Below are 18,075 nucleotides of genomic sequence, written 5' to 3' on the forward strand. Positions count from 1 at the left end.
GCCTACCTTAGAAGCTGGGTTAGCAAGGGTCTTAGTTTTAGTTTTGCTTGGCCGTGAGTGAGTTGAAGTATTGCTCTGTAATATCATTTCTTTTTTTTCCCTTTCTTTCTTTTTTTGGCCATACTGTGTGTTTAGTGGGATCTTCGTTTCCCGGACCGAGGATTGAACCCGGGCCATGGCAATGAAAGTGCCCAGTACTAATCACTGGACGGCCAGGGAACTCCCTGTAATATCATTTCTTCATTCATTCAACATTACTGTGCACTTGAAGCATGCCAATTACTCTGTAATATCATTTCTTCACTCATTCAGTATTTACTGTGCACTCACAACATGCCAATTACTGTTCTAGCCACCGGGCAGGCAGGAATGTAAACAAGATCCAGTGCCCACCAAGAGCTCACAAGCTAACGTGTAGTCTGCTGCTTTTGTAATGAAATGTAATAGAGTATAAAAAAGGGTTAACAATATGAAAAACACTTGGATAATGGAGGAATGAATCCATGCCCCACCCTTCCTCTCAAATGCTGACTCCATCTTGAGTGATCACTTGGGTGTTTGCCGTAATATAAACAAACATCGATGATGCCAGGTTATTTTGACTCAGAACAGCAGCCCATTTCCTAGAAAGGAGAACCTCAAGGCAACATAACAGCAATAATCATTAGCCTCTTTCTCCTGAGGTAATCATGCAGGTATCTCTAACCCATATTGGCTTTCAGCAGCTGTGTTTTGACAGCTTTTTGTTTGTTTTTTATTTTTTATTGAAGTGCTGTACACCGAAACTAACACAACATTGACCACGTTTTATTGAAAGGCAGACCCATCTTTTAGTCCCATAAAACCCTCCCAAGAAAAGGGGCCTTCATGGAAATAACGTGGGAAAAGACCTCTCATGAATGACCTCTTTTTAGAAGGGTGGGTGGATAGGAAGATGCAGGAGGACTATAGTTAAAAAAAAAAAAAAAAAAAGTAGACCTGGAGTTAGAAGATTAGAGGTCTAGTCCCAGCTGTTCACCAGTTAACCTAATGCCCTTAGGTCTCAGTTCCCTCATTTGTAAAATGGGATAATAACAGTATCCACGTTTTTGGTCATGGTGAGACTTTGATGAGAAAAGGCATATGAAGCAAGTATTGTAGAATGCAGACATAGCTGGGATGATGATGACCGAGATGTTAAAACATAGGCTGTGTGACATTGGGAAAGTCACTTAGATACTCTGGCTTCAGTTTCCTCATCTTCAGAAGGAGCAAATCCCATAGGATCAGTTGGAATTCCGTTCAGCAACAGTTCTTACGTTTCTTGAGTATCTTCTGTGTTGGTGCCACACTGAGAATTCAGAGCAGGAGGAGGCTGGGTCCTCACTCTCCAGAAGCTCACCATGGGGGAAGGGGACAGACACACACACTGATGACTCTTCTTTTGAGAAGACATGGTCTCAAAAAGCATAGAGGTTCATGGGTGTAAGTGTTCAGGGCAGGAGGGTCCTGGAGAGCTTGGTAGGGAGGGAGTGTTTGGGCTTTGAAGGGTGAGTAGAGAGGGATTGTCTTCCCCTGTTGAGAAACATTTATCCTCAGGATAAAGGCCAAACTCTTCAGCTAAGCACAGCAGGTTCTTCATGATCTGGCCCAGCGCCCTTCTGCTGCTTGTCTACCATTTGCCCCTTGCACTGTGGTATTTTCAGTTTCTAAAAAATCTACCAAACCTTCTCTTGCCTTCCACCATCTTTGCACTTGGCAGTTCTTTTGGCCTCCTCCCTCTGCTGGGGGGGCAGCAGAGTTGATGAGCAAGGCACTAGGGTCAGACTGTACGGTCCATCTTAGCTTTGCCACTTTCCAGACAGTGGGACCCCTGCCTTGTAACTTAATCTCTTGGTGAGTCAATGTCCTCTTCTGAAAAATGGGGATACAGGACAATAACAGTGCCTACCTCAAAGGGTGGTTGTGAGGATTAAATGAGGTAATAAATGGAAAGTACTTTCAGCCGGGGTCACAGGAACCATTACATAATTATGAGCAGTTGTGATGAATATTCAATGCCTGGATTGCTTCTACTTGTATTTGGTCTTAGGTTAGTCATCACCTCTGGGAAGACTTTTCCTACACAGGCTAACCCCTAAGGCCACGTTTTGAGCTCCCAAGGGTATCACCTCTTCTACCAAAGCACCGACACCAGTCATCTTTCGGTATCCCCACCAGATTGCAAACTCCATAGGATAGGAGCCCGTGGATTGTGTTGGCTGCTGGAAGGGACGCCTGGTAGGCACTCAGTCCCGCCCCGGGACTGACCCTGGGAGGGCGCAGAGCCGTGGGGGAAGGTAGGTGACCAACACGGGCTGGGTCTGCGCCCTAGGGAGAAAATGCAGCTTGACGAGTCAGGCGAGTGCGGGACCCCGCCCCGGCTCCTCCCCCAGCCGGGCCTCAGCCCCGCCCCCGCGCTGCCCCTGCCGGCGCTACTGGCCTGCGCGGTCCCCACCCTCCCCGCCTCCAGCGGGGCGGGCCCCGGGCTTATTACACTTGCGAGAAGCACCGCACCGAGCCCGCCACCAACGCCGCTGAGGGATGCTGCGCTCCACGTCCACAGTCACCCTGCTCTCGAGCAGCGGCTCCAGCGCTCCCGGGGCGCCCAACAGGAGGGTGAGTAGCTGCTGTCCCGCTTCCTGTCCAGGCCGCCCGGCTGTCTGGGGATGGAGACGCACGGAAACCGGTCCCTTGGCCCTGACACCCCACCTGGATTCAATTTTAGGTCCTGTCTCAGCTCTGAACGAGACCTTTCTTTCGTACGTCCCAGAGGCGCCGCACTGGCTCAAAGGGCTTAGGGGACTTTAGGGAATTCCCAGAGATTTCCTCCCCTTCCTGCCTCGCCTATCAAGCCAAGTGTATCGGCACCAGTTTAAAAAGCAAGAGAAACTTTCTGCATTGTCCCTATCTTGAGACTCAAAGGTAATGAATGTCTTTAACACCCAAACTTTCCTCCTTCCAGTGACGAAAAGAAAGGGCCACTTGTCCCCACTCGTGATAGAGTAACACTGATTTGGAGTGCGCTTAATCTAGGTAGGCTTCATTTTTATCAATACAAAGTAGAAATTAGCTGCTGGCCACCTAGGAGCCCAGTTGTGGGACTTGGGTTTATGCAAACTGCTTTCTTCTTTCTGATTTAAGTATTAGCACAGTGGGCACCATCTTCACCTAGGTTGCCCTTTGGAAGTGATGTTTCTTTGCCATCTTTGTTGCATCTTTTCTCATCTCTCCAGATGCTCTGTGAAAGAAATGCTAGCCACATCGTTCCCATTTCATATCTCTTCCAAGACTCGTACCTCAGAGCATACTGCCAGGGCTTTCGTTTGTGCCTTTTTGGTTCACCTGTTCATTATGATGTTCAGTACTCATCATCTGGGTGAGTACTTTTCTGTGGTTGAGACTTCTCTCATCATATTTCCCCTAGGTTTAGCTAAGCAAGTAGGCAAGTCCAAGCCAGGGCCCCCTTTGGGACTCCTGTTTTCTAGACTTGTAGACGTGCTTGTTTGATTTTGTGTACCTCAACCAAGAGACTAGCAGTTGTCTTCAATGCTGTTTTTCTTTAGCTCTGGAAGAAAGACTCTGTGTTACTCCTGGGTCTGGGCCAGGTGATGGGTTCAGATATGTGCACGTGCACCACTTAGGGCTGACAGAACTCTGGTTGTCCAATCATTAGCTTCATAAATAAAGATCCCCATTAGGTCCAAGTGGGTTTCCAACCACAATCCCAGCCTTACACCAAGATGGGTGTTTGCCTTTTTTTTGGGAAATCCTTCTCAGTTGGAACATAATTATGACTGAGAAAGAATGAAGTCACTGAAAAGCTAGCCCTGAGCCTGGACAGCGTCATACATGGGATGAGATTGCATTAAATTCTCTAGGTCCCCCTCCAGAGTGGGTACTAGTTGGGTGGCTAGAGTGATAATGGGTGGATGAAATGTGACTAGTATAGTAGGTAACTTTTCTGAAGATTTTTTTTCTCAAATATTTACTTTCAAGTATTTCTTTAGTTGTAAGTGCTGTGGTGTCTGGCACAATGAACACACTACTGAGAAGGCTTTGCTCTTTGAGTAAGACAACTGAAATACTTTGGTCTGAAGGGGTCTGCAACCTGAATCAGACCCTGTAGGGCTGCTCTTAGCACATGGGTAGGTTCTGCAAAGAAGATATCTAAAGTTTCTAGGGTCCCCTTTATGACGTCCAGCTCTGCTCAGGATTTGCAAATGGCACAAGTACTGTGTGTATGTATGTGTAAACTATGATCTTTGATTAATTGATTTATTAAGCAATGTTTATAGATCTGTGTGATGCAGGGCTAGATATTGGGGTCCACTCCAACTGTGGGAGCAGACATTGTCACAGACTACCATATGCAAAGTGATGGTTGTAATAGTGGGGTAGAGTGTTGACAAGCTTGTGTAGAAGCTAAAAGAAAAGGTTCTTCTTGAAGCATCTGAGGAAGGCCTCCCTCTGTAGGAGACGTGTGTTTAGTCTTGCAGGATGAGTGGGCAATTTGTAAGGCAATTGACATCTTTGAGATACTGAAAAAAGGAAATATGATTCTTCTGAATGGAACTCTTGGCATATACCGTATAACAGTGGTGTATTGGACCTGCTTTAGGGCAAAACACTTATTTTTTTGGAAAAACAAGAACAGGATGCCTTGAAAATAAAATTGTAGACCAAACAAGTGAAAAGCAAAAAAGTGTTCCCTAAGTTGAAAGTTTTTCAATAAACTCTGTATCGTTCTGTCTTTCCTCTCAGATATTGGACAAGTGATGGTCTTGAACAGTAACAAGTTAGCCATTAAAATAACATTTCTGTTTCATCCAAAGAGCTTACCAAATTAGGGACTGCAGGGGAACCAGGATGTTTTGATCCAGGCATTCAAGCCAACCAGAAATGGCGCTGACAGCTGACACTGAGCAGGGAGTTCTCTGAGTCAGCCACCAGGGTGGTATGGCCAGACCAGACTGTCACTAGTTATCCTTTGTTCAGTAGCTGCCACCTACAATTTGTACTTACTTCTTATCTGAAATCTCTCAAGGAGAAAAAAAAAAAAACAGGTGGGAGAGGAATTTCTGTCAGCTGATAAACAAAGCTCTGAGAGGCATTTGTGGATGCCAACCAGCAGGGGTTATAAAATTAAAAAAAAAAAATCTGCCTTCCAACCAGTTCTGCACTAAAAATAGTTTTATCTATGGCAACAGCAGGAAGATAAATTGGCTGGAGGATAACCATAGACAGGTTGATGACCTTGGAGAATAAACGTTTTTTAAAATATTGACATCGCTTTGTGATTTGGAAAGGAATTTTGTAAATGCAGTTAATCCCACTGAAGGAGACTTTGCAGTGAAAGGTCAGTTGTGTGGCCAGGTTGCGTGCTTTGGGGGAAAGGCATGTGTTGCTTTGTGCAGCCAGATGTATTTGGTTGAGCTGTTCAGCGAGGGTGGTGTGAGATGATAGACTTGTCAAGGGTTCCCCCAGCACCATGCTCTGTCGATAATAAGAGACTGTTGACTACCGTTACTGGTATTGTGGCCCCTCAGTGGCACATAAAAAACAAAACCCAACCCAACAAGGCCACAGGGATAGGACTGTCTCGTGGCCTGCTTTTGCCAATATTTCTTTGTATTTGGCGAAGGCTTCCTCCGTTCAAAACTGGAATGGGCTGCTCAGTCATTACTTCCTCACTCTTCCTGGGTCCCATTTCTGTCTGATAGGCTCAAAAGAAAGAATTCTCCTTAGCTGGCCGGTGAACAGGTCAGACAGGTGTTCACCTCACTTCCTTTTCCTTTCCCAGAAACATCTATGTGCATAACTTCTGTATCATCCTATGGGGCTCTGAGGAAGGGACACTGGGCATTGTGGGACCTCAGTGTCTGGTGGAAGGAAGCTGGCTGCAGCATCCCCCAGGGAGGGGATGGGCAGGGGGCCCGCTGTACTCAGAAAACAGTTGGCTGCTCCCCTGGGACCTCCTGAACCCAGTTGAGAGGTTTTAGCCAAAAAGCCTCTGCCACTAAGAATTGATAGTTGTAGGCTCGGGAAAAAAATGTCCCGACTTCTCTGCTTTGGTTCACCCATCTCGCTGTGTCACATGTAGGATGAAGGGGACCCGAGTTCTGGGGATCCTTAAGGAAACCTGAGACCCGGAGGCTGGGTGTTACCACTGAGCTTCTGGTCACTTAGGAAACCCTTTCAGGTCAGCCTCAAAAATCGTAGAATTGAGTGCAGGGAGCTGTGGATCCTGGGCCAACTAACTAGAGACCAAGTTGAAATGTTTCGATCTAAAATATAATACTTTCAGTGATAACGTGTGTTACGGTCTTCTTGCTTCCTGCAGCCGTCTCTCTCAGCCGAAAACTGTCCTGATAGATATCCCCCAGCACACAGAATAGTAGCACAGAGGTATTTACCTCTTTCCCTCCTTAGAAGAGTGATATTTCCTAAATGTTAGTCACCCTGTTGACTGTTCTTTGTCTTTTAAGGCCAGAGTGATCCCTCTAAAATGCAGTTACCTAGCTCCTCTACTTCAAGACCCCCCTCAGTCTTGTACCCCCAGGAACAAGCACAAACCCCCTTAGTTTAGTACCCAGGGCCTTCTGATCTGGCCTTTGCCCTCCCCTTCCCCCTCCTCTTGCATACTCTTTGCAGATGTCCCAAATTACTTGCTATTCCCCAAGCTTTTGATGCTGTTCCTCGCCTCTGACAAAGGGTCAGCTCCTGCAGGAAGTCTGCTCTGAACCCCCTCTTCCGTGTTCCCCTAGAGGCCTGTGCACCCCATCATTGCTCCTACCTATGATTAACTACTTGAGAAGGTTTCAGGACCCTGCCTCCCCAAGCCTGGTGTAATAGGTGCTTAAAAAGAAGAGTGTCACCAGGGTCCTCAAACAGCCACACTTAACTCTGAGCTGGCAAACGGGAAAACAGGAAGAGAAGCTTGGGATGAAGCCAGCCCATGACCTCTGGCCCACCTGGGCAGGAAGCAGGTGCCCTGTGGATGGGAGTGTCGGCCCAGGTGAGGAGTTTGACAGCTCTGGGAAGGCCTCCAAATATTCCAGGTGCTTCATCCTGTTGTGCTGTCAGAGTTTCATTCCTTTGGTTAAGTGAGTGGCTCTCTACTCTGGTTATGCATGGAATTCCGAGAAGCTTAGAATACCTCTGCCCAGGCCCCAGCCCAGACCGTCTAAATGAGAACATTGGAAAGTAGAGAATAACATCAGCGTTGTTTGGGCAGCTCCCCGGGTGATTCTAACGTGTGGCCGAGGATCCAGGGTTGCTCTCCCAGACAGCTTTCTTGGAAATGCAGACAGTCCTGGGCCTGTGTTCTGAAAAGTCCCTTTGCCTTGGTGGAAGGGCAAGGTGTGTGTGTGTGGGGGGGGGGGGTCAGGGGGGAGGAGTCATAACACGCCAGGTCACACTGGTGTCTGTGTGTGTTCGTACCTGTGTTTTTCTCTCTGGGTCTTGGCATTCGGGGCACATGGTGATGAGCCAGTCAGAGCAGGAAGGAGAAGTCACCATCCTCCTACTTATGAATTTTGTCTGGAGTCAGCCCTGACACAGAAAAGGGGGTTCCAGGACACTTTATACCGCCTGGAAGAAGCGTCCAAGTATGTAGGTCAAGGGTTGGCAAGCTACAACCCCATAGTCAGATCCAGCCCTCGACCTGTTTTGTATACTCTGAGCTAGAAATGGTTGTTACAGGGCTTGCAGACCCTCAGTGTTTACTATCTGGCCCTTTACAGAAGAAGTTTGCCCCATCCTGATGTAGATAATCAGGCCTGCAAGTTCAGGGCCAAAGCCTACTTCAAAGGAAGAGGCCTGCTTCAGACGGGGCAGGCCCTGTTCCACCTGTGTATTCCAGAGATTTTATGCTTGTGCTTAGCAGAGGGATTGTGGCGTCCGTCCTCCCAGCTACAACCTTAGTGGCCACACCTTCTGTTGTTAGGCGGAGCTGGGCAGGGACCCACGGTCACAAAGTGGACTAGGCCTGAGGGAAGTGTAAATGCACTTGGCTCATTTCCTTAGGGAAATCAATGTTTGTAAACTGATGAGCAAACCCGGTACCTCGCTAGGTCATCTTCACCCCTTTTTAATTGAGAGGGACAGTTTTCCCTCAGGTGAGCCCAGGTACTTGAAGCTGAGAGCATGATGATACGTGGATCCCAGAATCCCCCCTCCATGGGGACCAGCTTTCTGCCTCCACAAAGGGGGTCAGAAACAAGTCCCCAGAGGCCCGGCTTTGCTCCTGGTTGCCCTGATTGCAGACAAGGGCTCAGTTGTGTATCTTCTTGTGGAAGAGGCTTGAATGCTCGCTGCCTCTGCCTTGCCATTCCTCCCATGGGGGTTGGTTTTTGAAGAAAGTGGAAGGCTCTCTGGGGAGTTTCAGGTACATTCTCCTTACCGTGTTTTAGTTCAACCTAAAAAGAAACCCACACTGATATTTACTGAGCAGGGCCTATTACCTGTTGATACTATGCTGAGCGCTGTAAGGGCTACAGAAGCAATTAAGGTACAAAGCCTACATGGGAGCCCTGTTTCCCCCTCTCCAGTCCATGTTGTTGGGTGTGGAACATAATAGGAGGTACGCAATAATTGCTATTGAATCACTGAACCCTTCCTCCAGAAATTTAAATGGCTCCCCAATGTCTTGCATTAGAGGCCTTGCTTTGCCATCAGGCATTTGTAGCTTGTCAGAGTTTGGTCCCTACCTGTTTGTCCATTTTCCTCCCCCACTGTTGCTCAGGCTGCAGGCCCATTTACCATTTTCAGAACATGCCAATGTCTATGCCTTTGGCCAGCCTGGAATGAATGCCTTGCCTGGTAATTGTCTGTTGTTATTCTGATGATGGGATTCTCCCAACCTCACTGACCCAAGCAGTCCTTTCTCTCCTTCTATACCCAGCTCAAATGTCATCTCTAGGAGCCTTCCGACGTACTCCCACCTCCAGTTAAGATGATTGTTCTCCTTCCTATATTCCCAGGGTAAAAAAGACGACTTACAGAGTACTTGATATGTACCAGAAAGTGTTCTAAGCCCTTTTCATTAGTTTCTTCATTAGTTTATTTAATCCTCGCCACAAGTTCAACAGAGTGGTTCTGCAGTATTGTTAGCTGTGTTTTACAACTAAAGTAACTGAAGCAATAAAGATTAAGTAGCTTTCCAAAGGTTTCATAGCTAGTAGGTGTCAGAACCAAAATTGGAACCCAGAAGTGCAGTTGCATCGTGCCTTAACCACAAACTACCCTGTCTCTCCCAATATTATATTGGTTATACCAAGTGCTGTTGATTGCCCTTTGTGGCTGTGTTTCTGCATTATGAGCCTCTATGGGCATGGCTATTTCTTTTCCATATTAGTACCCTCATAGCCCTTAAAAGTATTTTACAAGTGGTGGGTGCTCAGTACTTGAAGTACACTAAGTCCATTTCCTGCTTTTGATGCACTGAAAGGGACCCTTTCTTGTAGGGATGGCTGGTCCAGCAGTAGTGTTCAAGGTAAGTAAGATTCAGCTCTCCTCGAAGTTCAGAACACAGGGCTGAGCCAGCTGCCGTGGGAACCCCTGGGAATAAACTACCTTACCTGCCTCTCAGGTACTGTCCAGCCTGGGCTGCTCTGGGTATTATGTACCTGAGTATCAGGAAACCATGAAGGTCAGCATCCTCAAATGCTCAGAGAGATAAGCAACACTGCCTTGCCCTTACTCAGTGGGACATTTTCCCACGGGGAGATTCCTGAGAGTGAATGACTAAAGGGAAGTAAACTACTGGGTCAACCTATCGGATGCATTCAGGGGTTACTTCGTGCTTCTGTAAAGAAATTCAGAGTACTTTTTAGACCTTTGGGATGTTCTCTTTGCTGCTCCTGAAGCAGTCCTGTGGGTCTAGGAAGGATTGATCTCTCTCTCTCTCTCTCTCTCTCTCTCTCTCTCTCTGTGTGTGTCTGATATAGTTGCTCTCAATCTTTATTATTGCTATGACTACTATGATTTTTAATTTAAAAACTTACACATACTTGGAACAGGTGTAGACATTGCAGAAATCCCACTTTCCAAAGATCACCACCACTACCACCAGCAGCAGCTGGCTGTGTTTCCTTAAAGACATTTTTTCCCCCCACAAATCTGTACAAATTATCAGATTGTATTTAAAAAACAAACATGGGGTTATTGTTAACATTTTTCCCCCAGCACCTTTCTTTTTTTCACATGACAGTACATTTGACCATCTTATTAGGAAGGGTCTGATCCTGTTCCAAGCTGGGTTGGAATTGCATCTGTATAGTCAGTCCATCTGTGGACCAGCACTGATTACAGAATGCAAGCACCACATGGAATCCATGCCTTACTGCTTCCATAAAAGCACTTCTAATGACAAGAGTAAACACTCTGCACGAGGGCCTGGGTGTAGCCGCAAGCACCTGCTGCACCTGCCAGATAGCTTTGAAGTCAAATGTTTATCTTATATGTTCATTTTATTTTAATTCATTATCTATCACCAGGTAAAACTGATAGTTTAGAGACATGCATTCTCTTTATCCTGCGTCTTTGCGTACCGTAGGGTATACGTGGCTCGGGGAGACTTACAGGAAGTGTGTTGAGGAATACCGGAGTTCTGAGTAGACAAAGAATTGTCTCAATCACGGGGAAGGGACTTCTCGTTTTGAGTGATTGGACCCATGAGGTCCCTTCTGGGCCTTGTCTTTTCTTCAGGTTTTTGGTTTATTCTGAAAATTATTGCCATTAGGGATTACCCCTGTAGGGCAATCAGCCTAAAAAAAGGTATCACTTGCAGTACTAATACCATTAGATCCGTTGACCAAATTGCTTAGTATTATAGAAAGCAGAGCCGGGAAGCCAGTTAAGCCTATATCATTTTGGAGCTTGTAGGATGATGATAATATCTAGATAATAATAAAAATATCTAACACTGATAGAGGCTTACTGTGTGCCAGGCATCTTCCTTTACCTGCCTTTTACCCTTGAGATTCAGAGAGATTAAATAGTTTGCTCATAATCAACACAGCCTAGTAGGTGCTGGAACCTGTGTATGTGCGTGTGCACCTGTGTAGGTATGTACGTGTGTGTGCATACTGTGTGTGTGTGTGGGTGTGTGGGTGTGTGTGATGTGGTGCAGGAGAAGAGCCCTTCCTTTTCTCTGCAAAATTGTGCTGTGGCTCAGATCCTGCCTACCAGACAAGATTATTGAGCATCACAGACTTGGATTACCTGCCTGGTGTGGGTTACACTCTGATGTGTGTGCAAATGCCAGCTGTTTTCAACCAGTCCAAGTGGCCTTCAGTCAAAGCGTTACCTTTCTCTGGAGGCCCTCGAATTCCCATCAGTGTCGTGGATGGTCAGCTAAGAGAGCTACGTGCCGGGACGGCTTGGTTCCTCTTTGGCCAGCATGACTGGCGATGAGCTTTGAAGGTTTATTGCAAAGTTGGCCATGTGTTAGGCCACGTCTCACCCTGGGGTCACTGGACTCAAAGCTTGCCCAGAGAAGAGTGAGGATGAAGAAGGATCTTGAAACCAAATCACATGGCTGAAAGAACTGGGGTTGTTCAGTGCAGAAGAAAGGAGGTTCAGGCCTGTGAAGAGTCAAAGGGAATTCTGTGGCAGTCCCCGAGGGCACCCTGGGTCCATTAGGTAGGAGTTCTGAGGAAGAACTTGTAAGTTCATTATCAGGAAGCTAGAGGTGTCAGGTAGCAAAATGGGGTACCTCAGAGGGAGGCAGTGGTGTGTGTGGAAGCGCTGATGTGTCCCAAATGTGCTCTCACCTGTACATGGAAAATGTTACTTCAGGCTGGGTGTCTACCTGCCAGGAGCACTGTTGGGTTAGGGGGTTCCTTCGTAGGCTGGCAGGTTGGCATTCAAAGGTCTTTTACAATCATATCCAACCCTGGGCTTCTTGGATGCAGGGTACTTTTGCCCAGAAGCTGCCCTGAGGACCAGTGCAGATCTGTGACCCTGCAAACCAGGTTGGGGGGTGTATTAGTTTGCTAGGGTTGCTGCAAAAAGGTACCACAAGCCAGGTGACTTAAGCAGCAGCAATGTATTGTCTCACGGTTGTGGAGACCGGAAGTCCAAAATCAAGGTGTCAGCAGGATTGGTTCCTTAGGGGGGCTGTGAGGGAAGGGTCTGTTCCAGGCCCTTCTCCTTCGCATGCTCACATGGTGTTCTTCTTGTATGCGTGTCTGTCTCCCAATTTCCCCGTTATATAAGGACACCAGTTATTTGGGATTAGGACACACCCTGATGACCTCATTTTAACTTCTGTAACCTCTATAAAGACCCTATTTTCAAATAAAGTCACGTTCTGAGGTGCTAGGGGTTAGGACTTCAACATAATACATTTTAGGGGGACACAGTTCAACCCATAACAGGGACAAGCAGTGCTCTCATGAGTGCAGTTGGCTGTGGGCTGGGCACTCTGGCTGCTGCTTTGGCCCTCTGGGGTTTTGTTGTTGTTTTAATGGTAGGATCACTTCTCTCTGGAAAATGTCACAGTAGGACCAGGCTGTGACAATAGGATGAAATAAACACCATGTGGCGTTAAGTACATTGTCATTGTTGTGCAACCATCACCACCGTCCATCTCCAGAATCTTTTCATCTTTTGGAACTGAAACTCCATACCCATTGAAGGATAACTCAGCCCCTGGCAACCGCCATTCTGCTCTCTGTCTCTATGAATTTGACTACTCTAGGGACCTCATGTAAGTGGAAGCATATTGGATTTGTCCTTTCGTGCCTGCCTTATTTCACTGAGCATAACGTCCTCAAGTTTCCTCCATGTTGTAGCATGCGTCAGATTTCTCTTCCTTTATAAGGCTGTATAATATTCTGTTCTATGTACGTACCACATTTTATTCATTCATGCATTGATGGACATTTGGGATGTTTCTACCTTTTGGCTGTTGTGAATAGTGCTGCTGTGAACATGGGTATATCGACTTTTAAAAAAATGTTGTGATTGAACATGTACATGTCTGTTATAGGAGAAGCCAACACAGAGTCTAGTAGAAAGCACCCTCCTACCCCATCACCACTGTGTATCGTTTGGCCTCTATCCTTCTAGCTGTATTTTGGCCTATGGATGTGAAATCAGATCGTTCTGTACTGTCACGGAACATGAGCCATTTAAAAAAAATGTTTGAACTCTGTGAAACTATTCAGTAGTTTCCCAAACAAGGAAAACATAAAACATAAGCAGTGAGGTGATGAGTGCCTGTGATGGGCCAGGCAAAGGCTGGTCTTACCGCAGCGTCCCCTGTGAGATTGGTACCGTCATCACCATTGCTAAGTAGGGGAAAGAGGCTCTGAGAAGCCCCAGGTCATCTGGCTGCTGCAATTGCAAATGCAGGTTCGTAACAGGCCTCTTCTCTCATCTCTCTTAGGCAAATGTCTGCAGACTACGGCTGACCGTACCTCCTGAGAGTCCAGTGTCTGAGTCAAGTGGAAAGAAGGTTGAAAGAAGAGAGAAGGTTGAAAGAAGAGAAAAGGTAAGCCATCTCTGAAGCGAAGCCCTGACTGGTTCCCATCTTTGTACTCTTTTTCATTTTAACCCCTTTTCCTGCCATCCTCCATCCAGGCTATTCACAGAGCCTGCATGTCAGCAGCTGTGTGATGAAAGGCCCTCTTGCACTTGTCCCCCACCTGCCATCTTCCCAGAAGTCAGCCTGCTTTGCTGCCTCCTGTCCCTGCTCTTGCTTCTTGGTGAATGTAGGCTCTGTGTGGCCTTGAGGCTCCAGGAGTGCTGGCCTTAGTGACGGGTGCTGTGGCTGGGAACGTGTTTTTCCTGAAAGAGCCTCATCCCGTTGAGTCAAAGGGCCCATTGTGAGCTGCCCCTGAGCCTTTCTCTGTGGCTGGAGCTGGAGGCCCAGCTCACATGGTGGAGGGGTTGCCTGGAGAGGAACAGCCCAGCAGCAGCTCTGCCGCGGCAAGGGCACCCAGCTGCAGGGAGGAGTTGGCGCAGGCGTTTTTGTGCCAGCTGCTGTGCTACACGCTGGGCCACAAAGATAGCTCTGACCTTGGCCTTGCCTTGAGAAACTCGTAGTTTTGCAGGTGAGACAGACGTATAAGTAAACCAAGATGACGTGATCGTTCGAGTGTTAGGCTCCAGAAGTGTAAGCAGGGCTCTGGGAACATGAAGAGTTGGGCCATATCAAAGGACCCAGAAGCCTGTTTGAAAGGGCTCTCACTGGTTAAAATGGAAACATTTCAACATTAAAAAGAATGAATGACAGTGATGAGCCGTGGCACATTGAATAATAAAAAAACCTCATGGATTTATAGTAATAATCAGAGAGAGAGATTCAGAGAGAGATTATAAAAGGGAAAGCTGTTCTTTATATGACATCAGCTGATAAATTTAGAAAATCTCTGCTTTGTAACCCCCAGGTCAGGTCATCAATGAATGCAAATACTAATTGGTGGAAGATTACTGTGGAGTAGTATATATACTCAAGAGTATTAGTACCTCACTGATCACTTACTGACTCTAAAGGTACAATATGCCACAAGATGGTAGCCAGTAGCTCTACCAGGTGATCCGATTCAGCATTACCAATAGTGGGCAGCCTGGTATTATGTAACTTCTGATGTGATACAATTCAGAAGTAAACAATGTTACCAGTAATATTCATGCCAAACTTGTTTAATTGAATCTAGTAATAAGGACACAGAAAAATCCAAAATGTGGGACTGTCTACAAAAAATTAGCCAGGCTCCCTTAATAAATTCAGTGTTATTTAAGAAAAATGAGAATCTATTGGAGATAAAAGGGACTAGAGAGACTTAATATCATTATAACGAATTAAACCTTAATTAAATCCTGTTTCCCAAAAAAAATCTATAAAAGATATATTGGGATAACTATACAGTTTTGAATATGAACCCATATATTACATATTATCGAATGAATAGTACTTTTCTTACTTGTGGTAATGGTACATTGGTTACGTAGTTCATTCTTCCAACTTCTCTGTACCTTTGAGCATTCTCCAAAGAAAAAGTTTGTGGGTAAAATCTCAGAACCAAAGAGAGCGGGAGTGGTCAGGCTTCGGTGACCTGTGTTGCTGGGGGAAGGGGTCCCCTTCTGCCCTCACCAATCCCCTCCCTGTCCTTCCTTTCAAAGCTGATAGATTGGTCAGAGAAGTGGCCCTGGGCTGTGCCTAGGGGTTCATGGGCAGCTTAGCACATGGGGAATCAGAACGAGTGCTGGCTGGAGAAAGGGGCCCAGGCTGGGGTGAGCGACAGGGCAAGGGCCCCATAGGCATGGTAGACACAGTGGGAAATTTGGTCTTTGGGAGTTATACCCGAGCCGCACGCCTGAGGAGATGTTTGTGAGGGGCTTCTGGGCGCCGACACTGGGACAGTGGATGATGTGAGGCACCGGGGGGCATGTCACTGCACAAGAATAGTCAAGTGTTCCCGAAGAAAGAGGCAGTGTGTTCTGTGTCACAGGTGCATTGGGAACCACGTTGTGTACCGATTTGCCTATTGGTCTTGAACGGTGCTTTTCAAACTTTTAAAAGCAATTAGACCCTCCTTTTTTTTTCTTTGTTTTTTTTTTTTTTGTTCAAAACGTCATCCTGAACGAGGATGTAATCCAGGTGAAAGTGGTGCTGGTGGGGGACAAAGTCCTTCCAGTCTCCCTGCACCCTACACCTTCCTGCCTGGGAACTCAAGGGGCGTGCGGAGAAATGCTGGGGGAGAGGATGTGCCAGGATGCTTCTTAAACTGGGGGGACCAGGTGTGCAGCCTGAGTGCCCATCTTTTCTCACTGCAGAAGAACTGGGGTAGAGAGGAGGAGGGTGCAGCTGGCTGTTACCCCAGAACCGAAGTCCTTGGGTGGTGGCCGCACTTGAAGGTCCTGGTGGTAACGGTGAGGCTGTTCTGGGTGATTTCGTCACCATGTCCTAGCCAGGTGCCTGGTCTTGAGTCACTGGGAGCCAGAGGCAGGCACCAGCAAGGAGGCCCTGGGGCTGCCAGCTCCTCTGATGTGCCTTCGGTGTGGCTGCCCCTCTCTGTGACATCATACGTAGCCCACAAAACCGCAAGATGCCGGGAACGCTGGTGAAGTGACTTTGGTTCCTTTGGAGGGGTCTGCGGCGTGCAAAGGCGGGGTTTGGAGCTCGCTCGGATGTAGAAGCTGTAAATGGCCCAGTGGGTTGCTGATAAAGTGAAACTTCTCAGAGGGTTTCCAGGGCCCTGTTAGAGCTTCAGCCGGCTGAGGGCAGGCCTGGGCCTTGTTCTTTTTCACAGTCATGGAGGATGCTTAGTGTCTTTTGAGGACCTAAGGATGCCATGGGGCAGCTGGCCACACACAGACACCACTGCCAGCTGGGCCATTCTGTCTACTGGCCCCAGATCATCAGGAAGAGGAATTACAGTGGAGCAGGGGGAAGGGTGTAGCAGGTGGTACAGGTTGCCCAGCTTCAGGATGGGGTGTTTGGAGGCTTCTGGAGGTAATTACAACAGAGGCAGCGTCTTTCTCTGGAGTCATGGGTTCCTTGGGTGGATGTGGACGGCTTCCTGCTCCTAAGGCAGATGCCCAGCTGCCTGCTTCTCTTTGTCTTTCTCTTAAGGAAGATCCCACCTGCCCCGAGACTGCTTTCCCCAGTCCACGGATGGCTCCCAGACACTTTGTTTCTCTGATGTTAGTTTCCTCATCTTTCAAGTAGGCACATTGAAGTCTAGCTGCAGAGGGTAACTGAGCTAGTATATGCAAAGGTCCCACCACAGTGTCTGGCCTGTAACACTGATTAGAGAGGCGATGACTTAATGCCAAATCGCTTCCCCTTTTTTGTCAAACCCAGTGGCCCTGGTTCTTCGCTTTTCTCCCCTGTCCCCCCTGGAGAAGTCATTCTCCTTCCTGAAACTGCATCTCCTCCTCCCTTTTGGGCTGTGCCTGCTGCATCTTTTCTGATATTATGATGTCCTCCTCTGAGCATCCCTCTGCCAATACACCTGGGCCTCGCCTCCTCTCTCTGCACAAACCTTACCTCAGAGAACTCCTCCATACACAGGTTGGCCGCTTTCGGGAGGATGCACACCCTGTACCTCAGCTTTGCTCTCCCGAGTCCTGTCCTGCTGGTGGCTGAGTTGGTGTTCATTGTTCTCTGCGTGGTGTTACTTTTAGGGACAGATATTTTATTGCTGTATGACCATTATTTTAATATTTAAAAGTATGAAATCTGGATCATTTATGAGTCTCTGCCCAGCCACACTCAGTTTATCCAAGTCTCCTTACCCTTCAAGACCCTACCGAAGGCCCGCTTCCCCACGACCTTCCTGGCCTGCCTGTGCTTGGGTGATTATCCCCTCTCTTGAGCTGCAGGACACCCAGGCTACCCTCTCCCTTGGCACCTAGCCATCTGCTGCTAAGCACTGCACGTATGTATACATACATATTCCTGCCACATCCGTGTACAACTTGTCCATATATACACACACTTAACAATGTGCAGTCTTTTCATTTTGCCCGTAGTTGGCGCTTAGTGCGTGACTGTGGATTATGGTGATTCAGTTTTGTGTTAGTTTCCTTGGGCTGCCATAAAAAAGTTGCCCAAACTGGGGGGCTTAAACAGCAGAAATTTATGGCGTCCCAGTCTTGGAGGCTGGAAGTCCAGGATCACGGTATCCGCAGGGCTATGCTCACTCTGAGGGCTCCAGGGAAGAATGCTTCCTTGCCTCTTTCAGCTTCTGGCGGCTGTGGGCAATCCCTGGCTATGGCAGCATCACTCCAGCTTTACATGCTGTTCTCCTTGTGTGTGTTTGTCTCTGAATCCAATTTGTCCTCTTTTTGTAAGGACACTAGTCATATAGGATTAGGTCTTAACTCCAGTGACCTCTTCTTAACTTGACCCTGTCTCCAAATAAGGCCAAATTGTGAGGTACTGGGGAAGGGGGCTCCAACGTGCTCTCTATTTGCAGGACACTGTTCAACCCATGATAAGTTTCTTTGTGGAATATTATCACCTTAAATTGTATTAACAACTCGGGCAAATGAGCAATGGACTTTTATTTGTATATTAAACGTCATTAATTATATGGA

General features: G+C 47.3%; 1 protein-coding gene across 1 annotated transcript in view; it reads left to right on the forward strand.

Annotated features, from left to right (window-relative positions):
* Positions 1-2,360: 2,360 nt before the first annotated feature.
* The window catches only part of MYZAP (myocardial zonula adherens protein), a gene marked incomplete at its 5' end in the record, with an annotated part of 100,595 nt that continues 84,880 nt past the window's right edge, over positions 2,361-18,075 (forward strand). The window contains 3 exons of the mRNA XM_082649406.1: positions 2,361-2,637; positions 2,747-2,780; positions 13,429-13,519. Of these exons, the coding sequence (XP_082505532.1) occupies positions 2,361-2,637; positions 2,747-2,780; positions 13,429-13,519 (402 nt within the window). The remainder of the gene's footprint in view (positions 2,638-2,746; positions 2,781-13,428; positions 13,520-18,075) is intronic.

Source organism: Grampus griseus (assembly GCF_964374135.1).
Source record: "Grampus griseus genome assembly, chromosome: 2".
Classification (NCBI taxonomy): domain Eukaryota; kingdom Metazoa; phylum Chordata; class Mammalia; order Artiodactyla; family Delphinidae; genus Grampus; species Grampus griseus.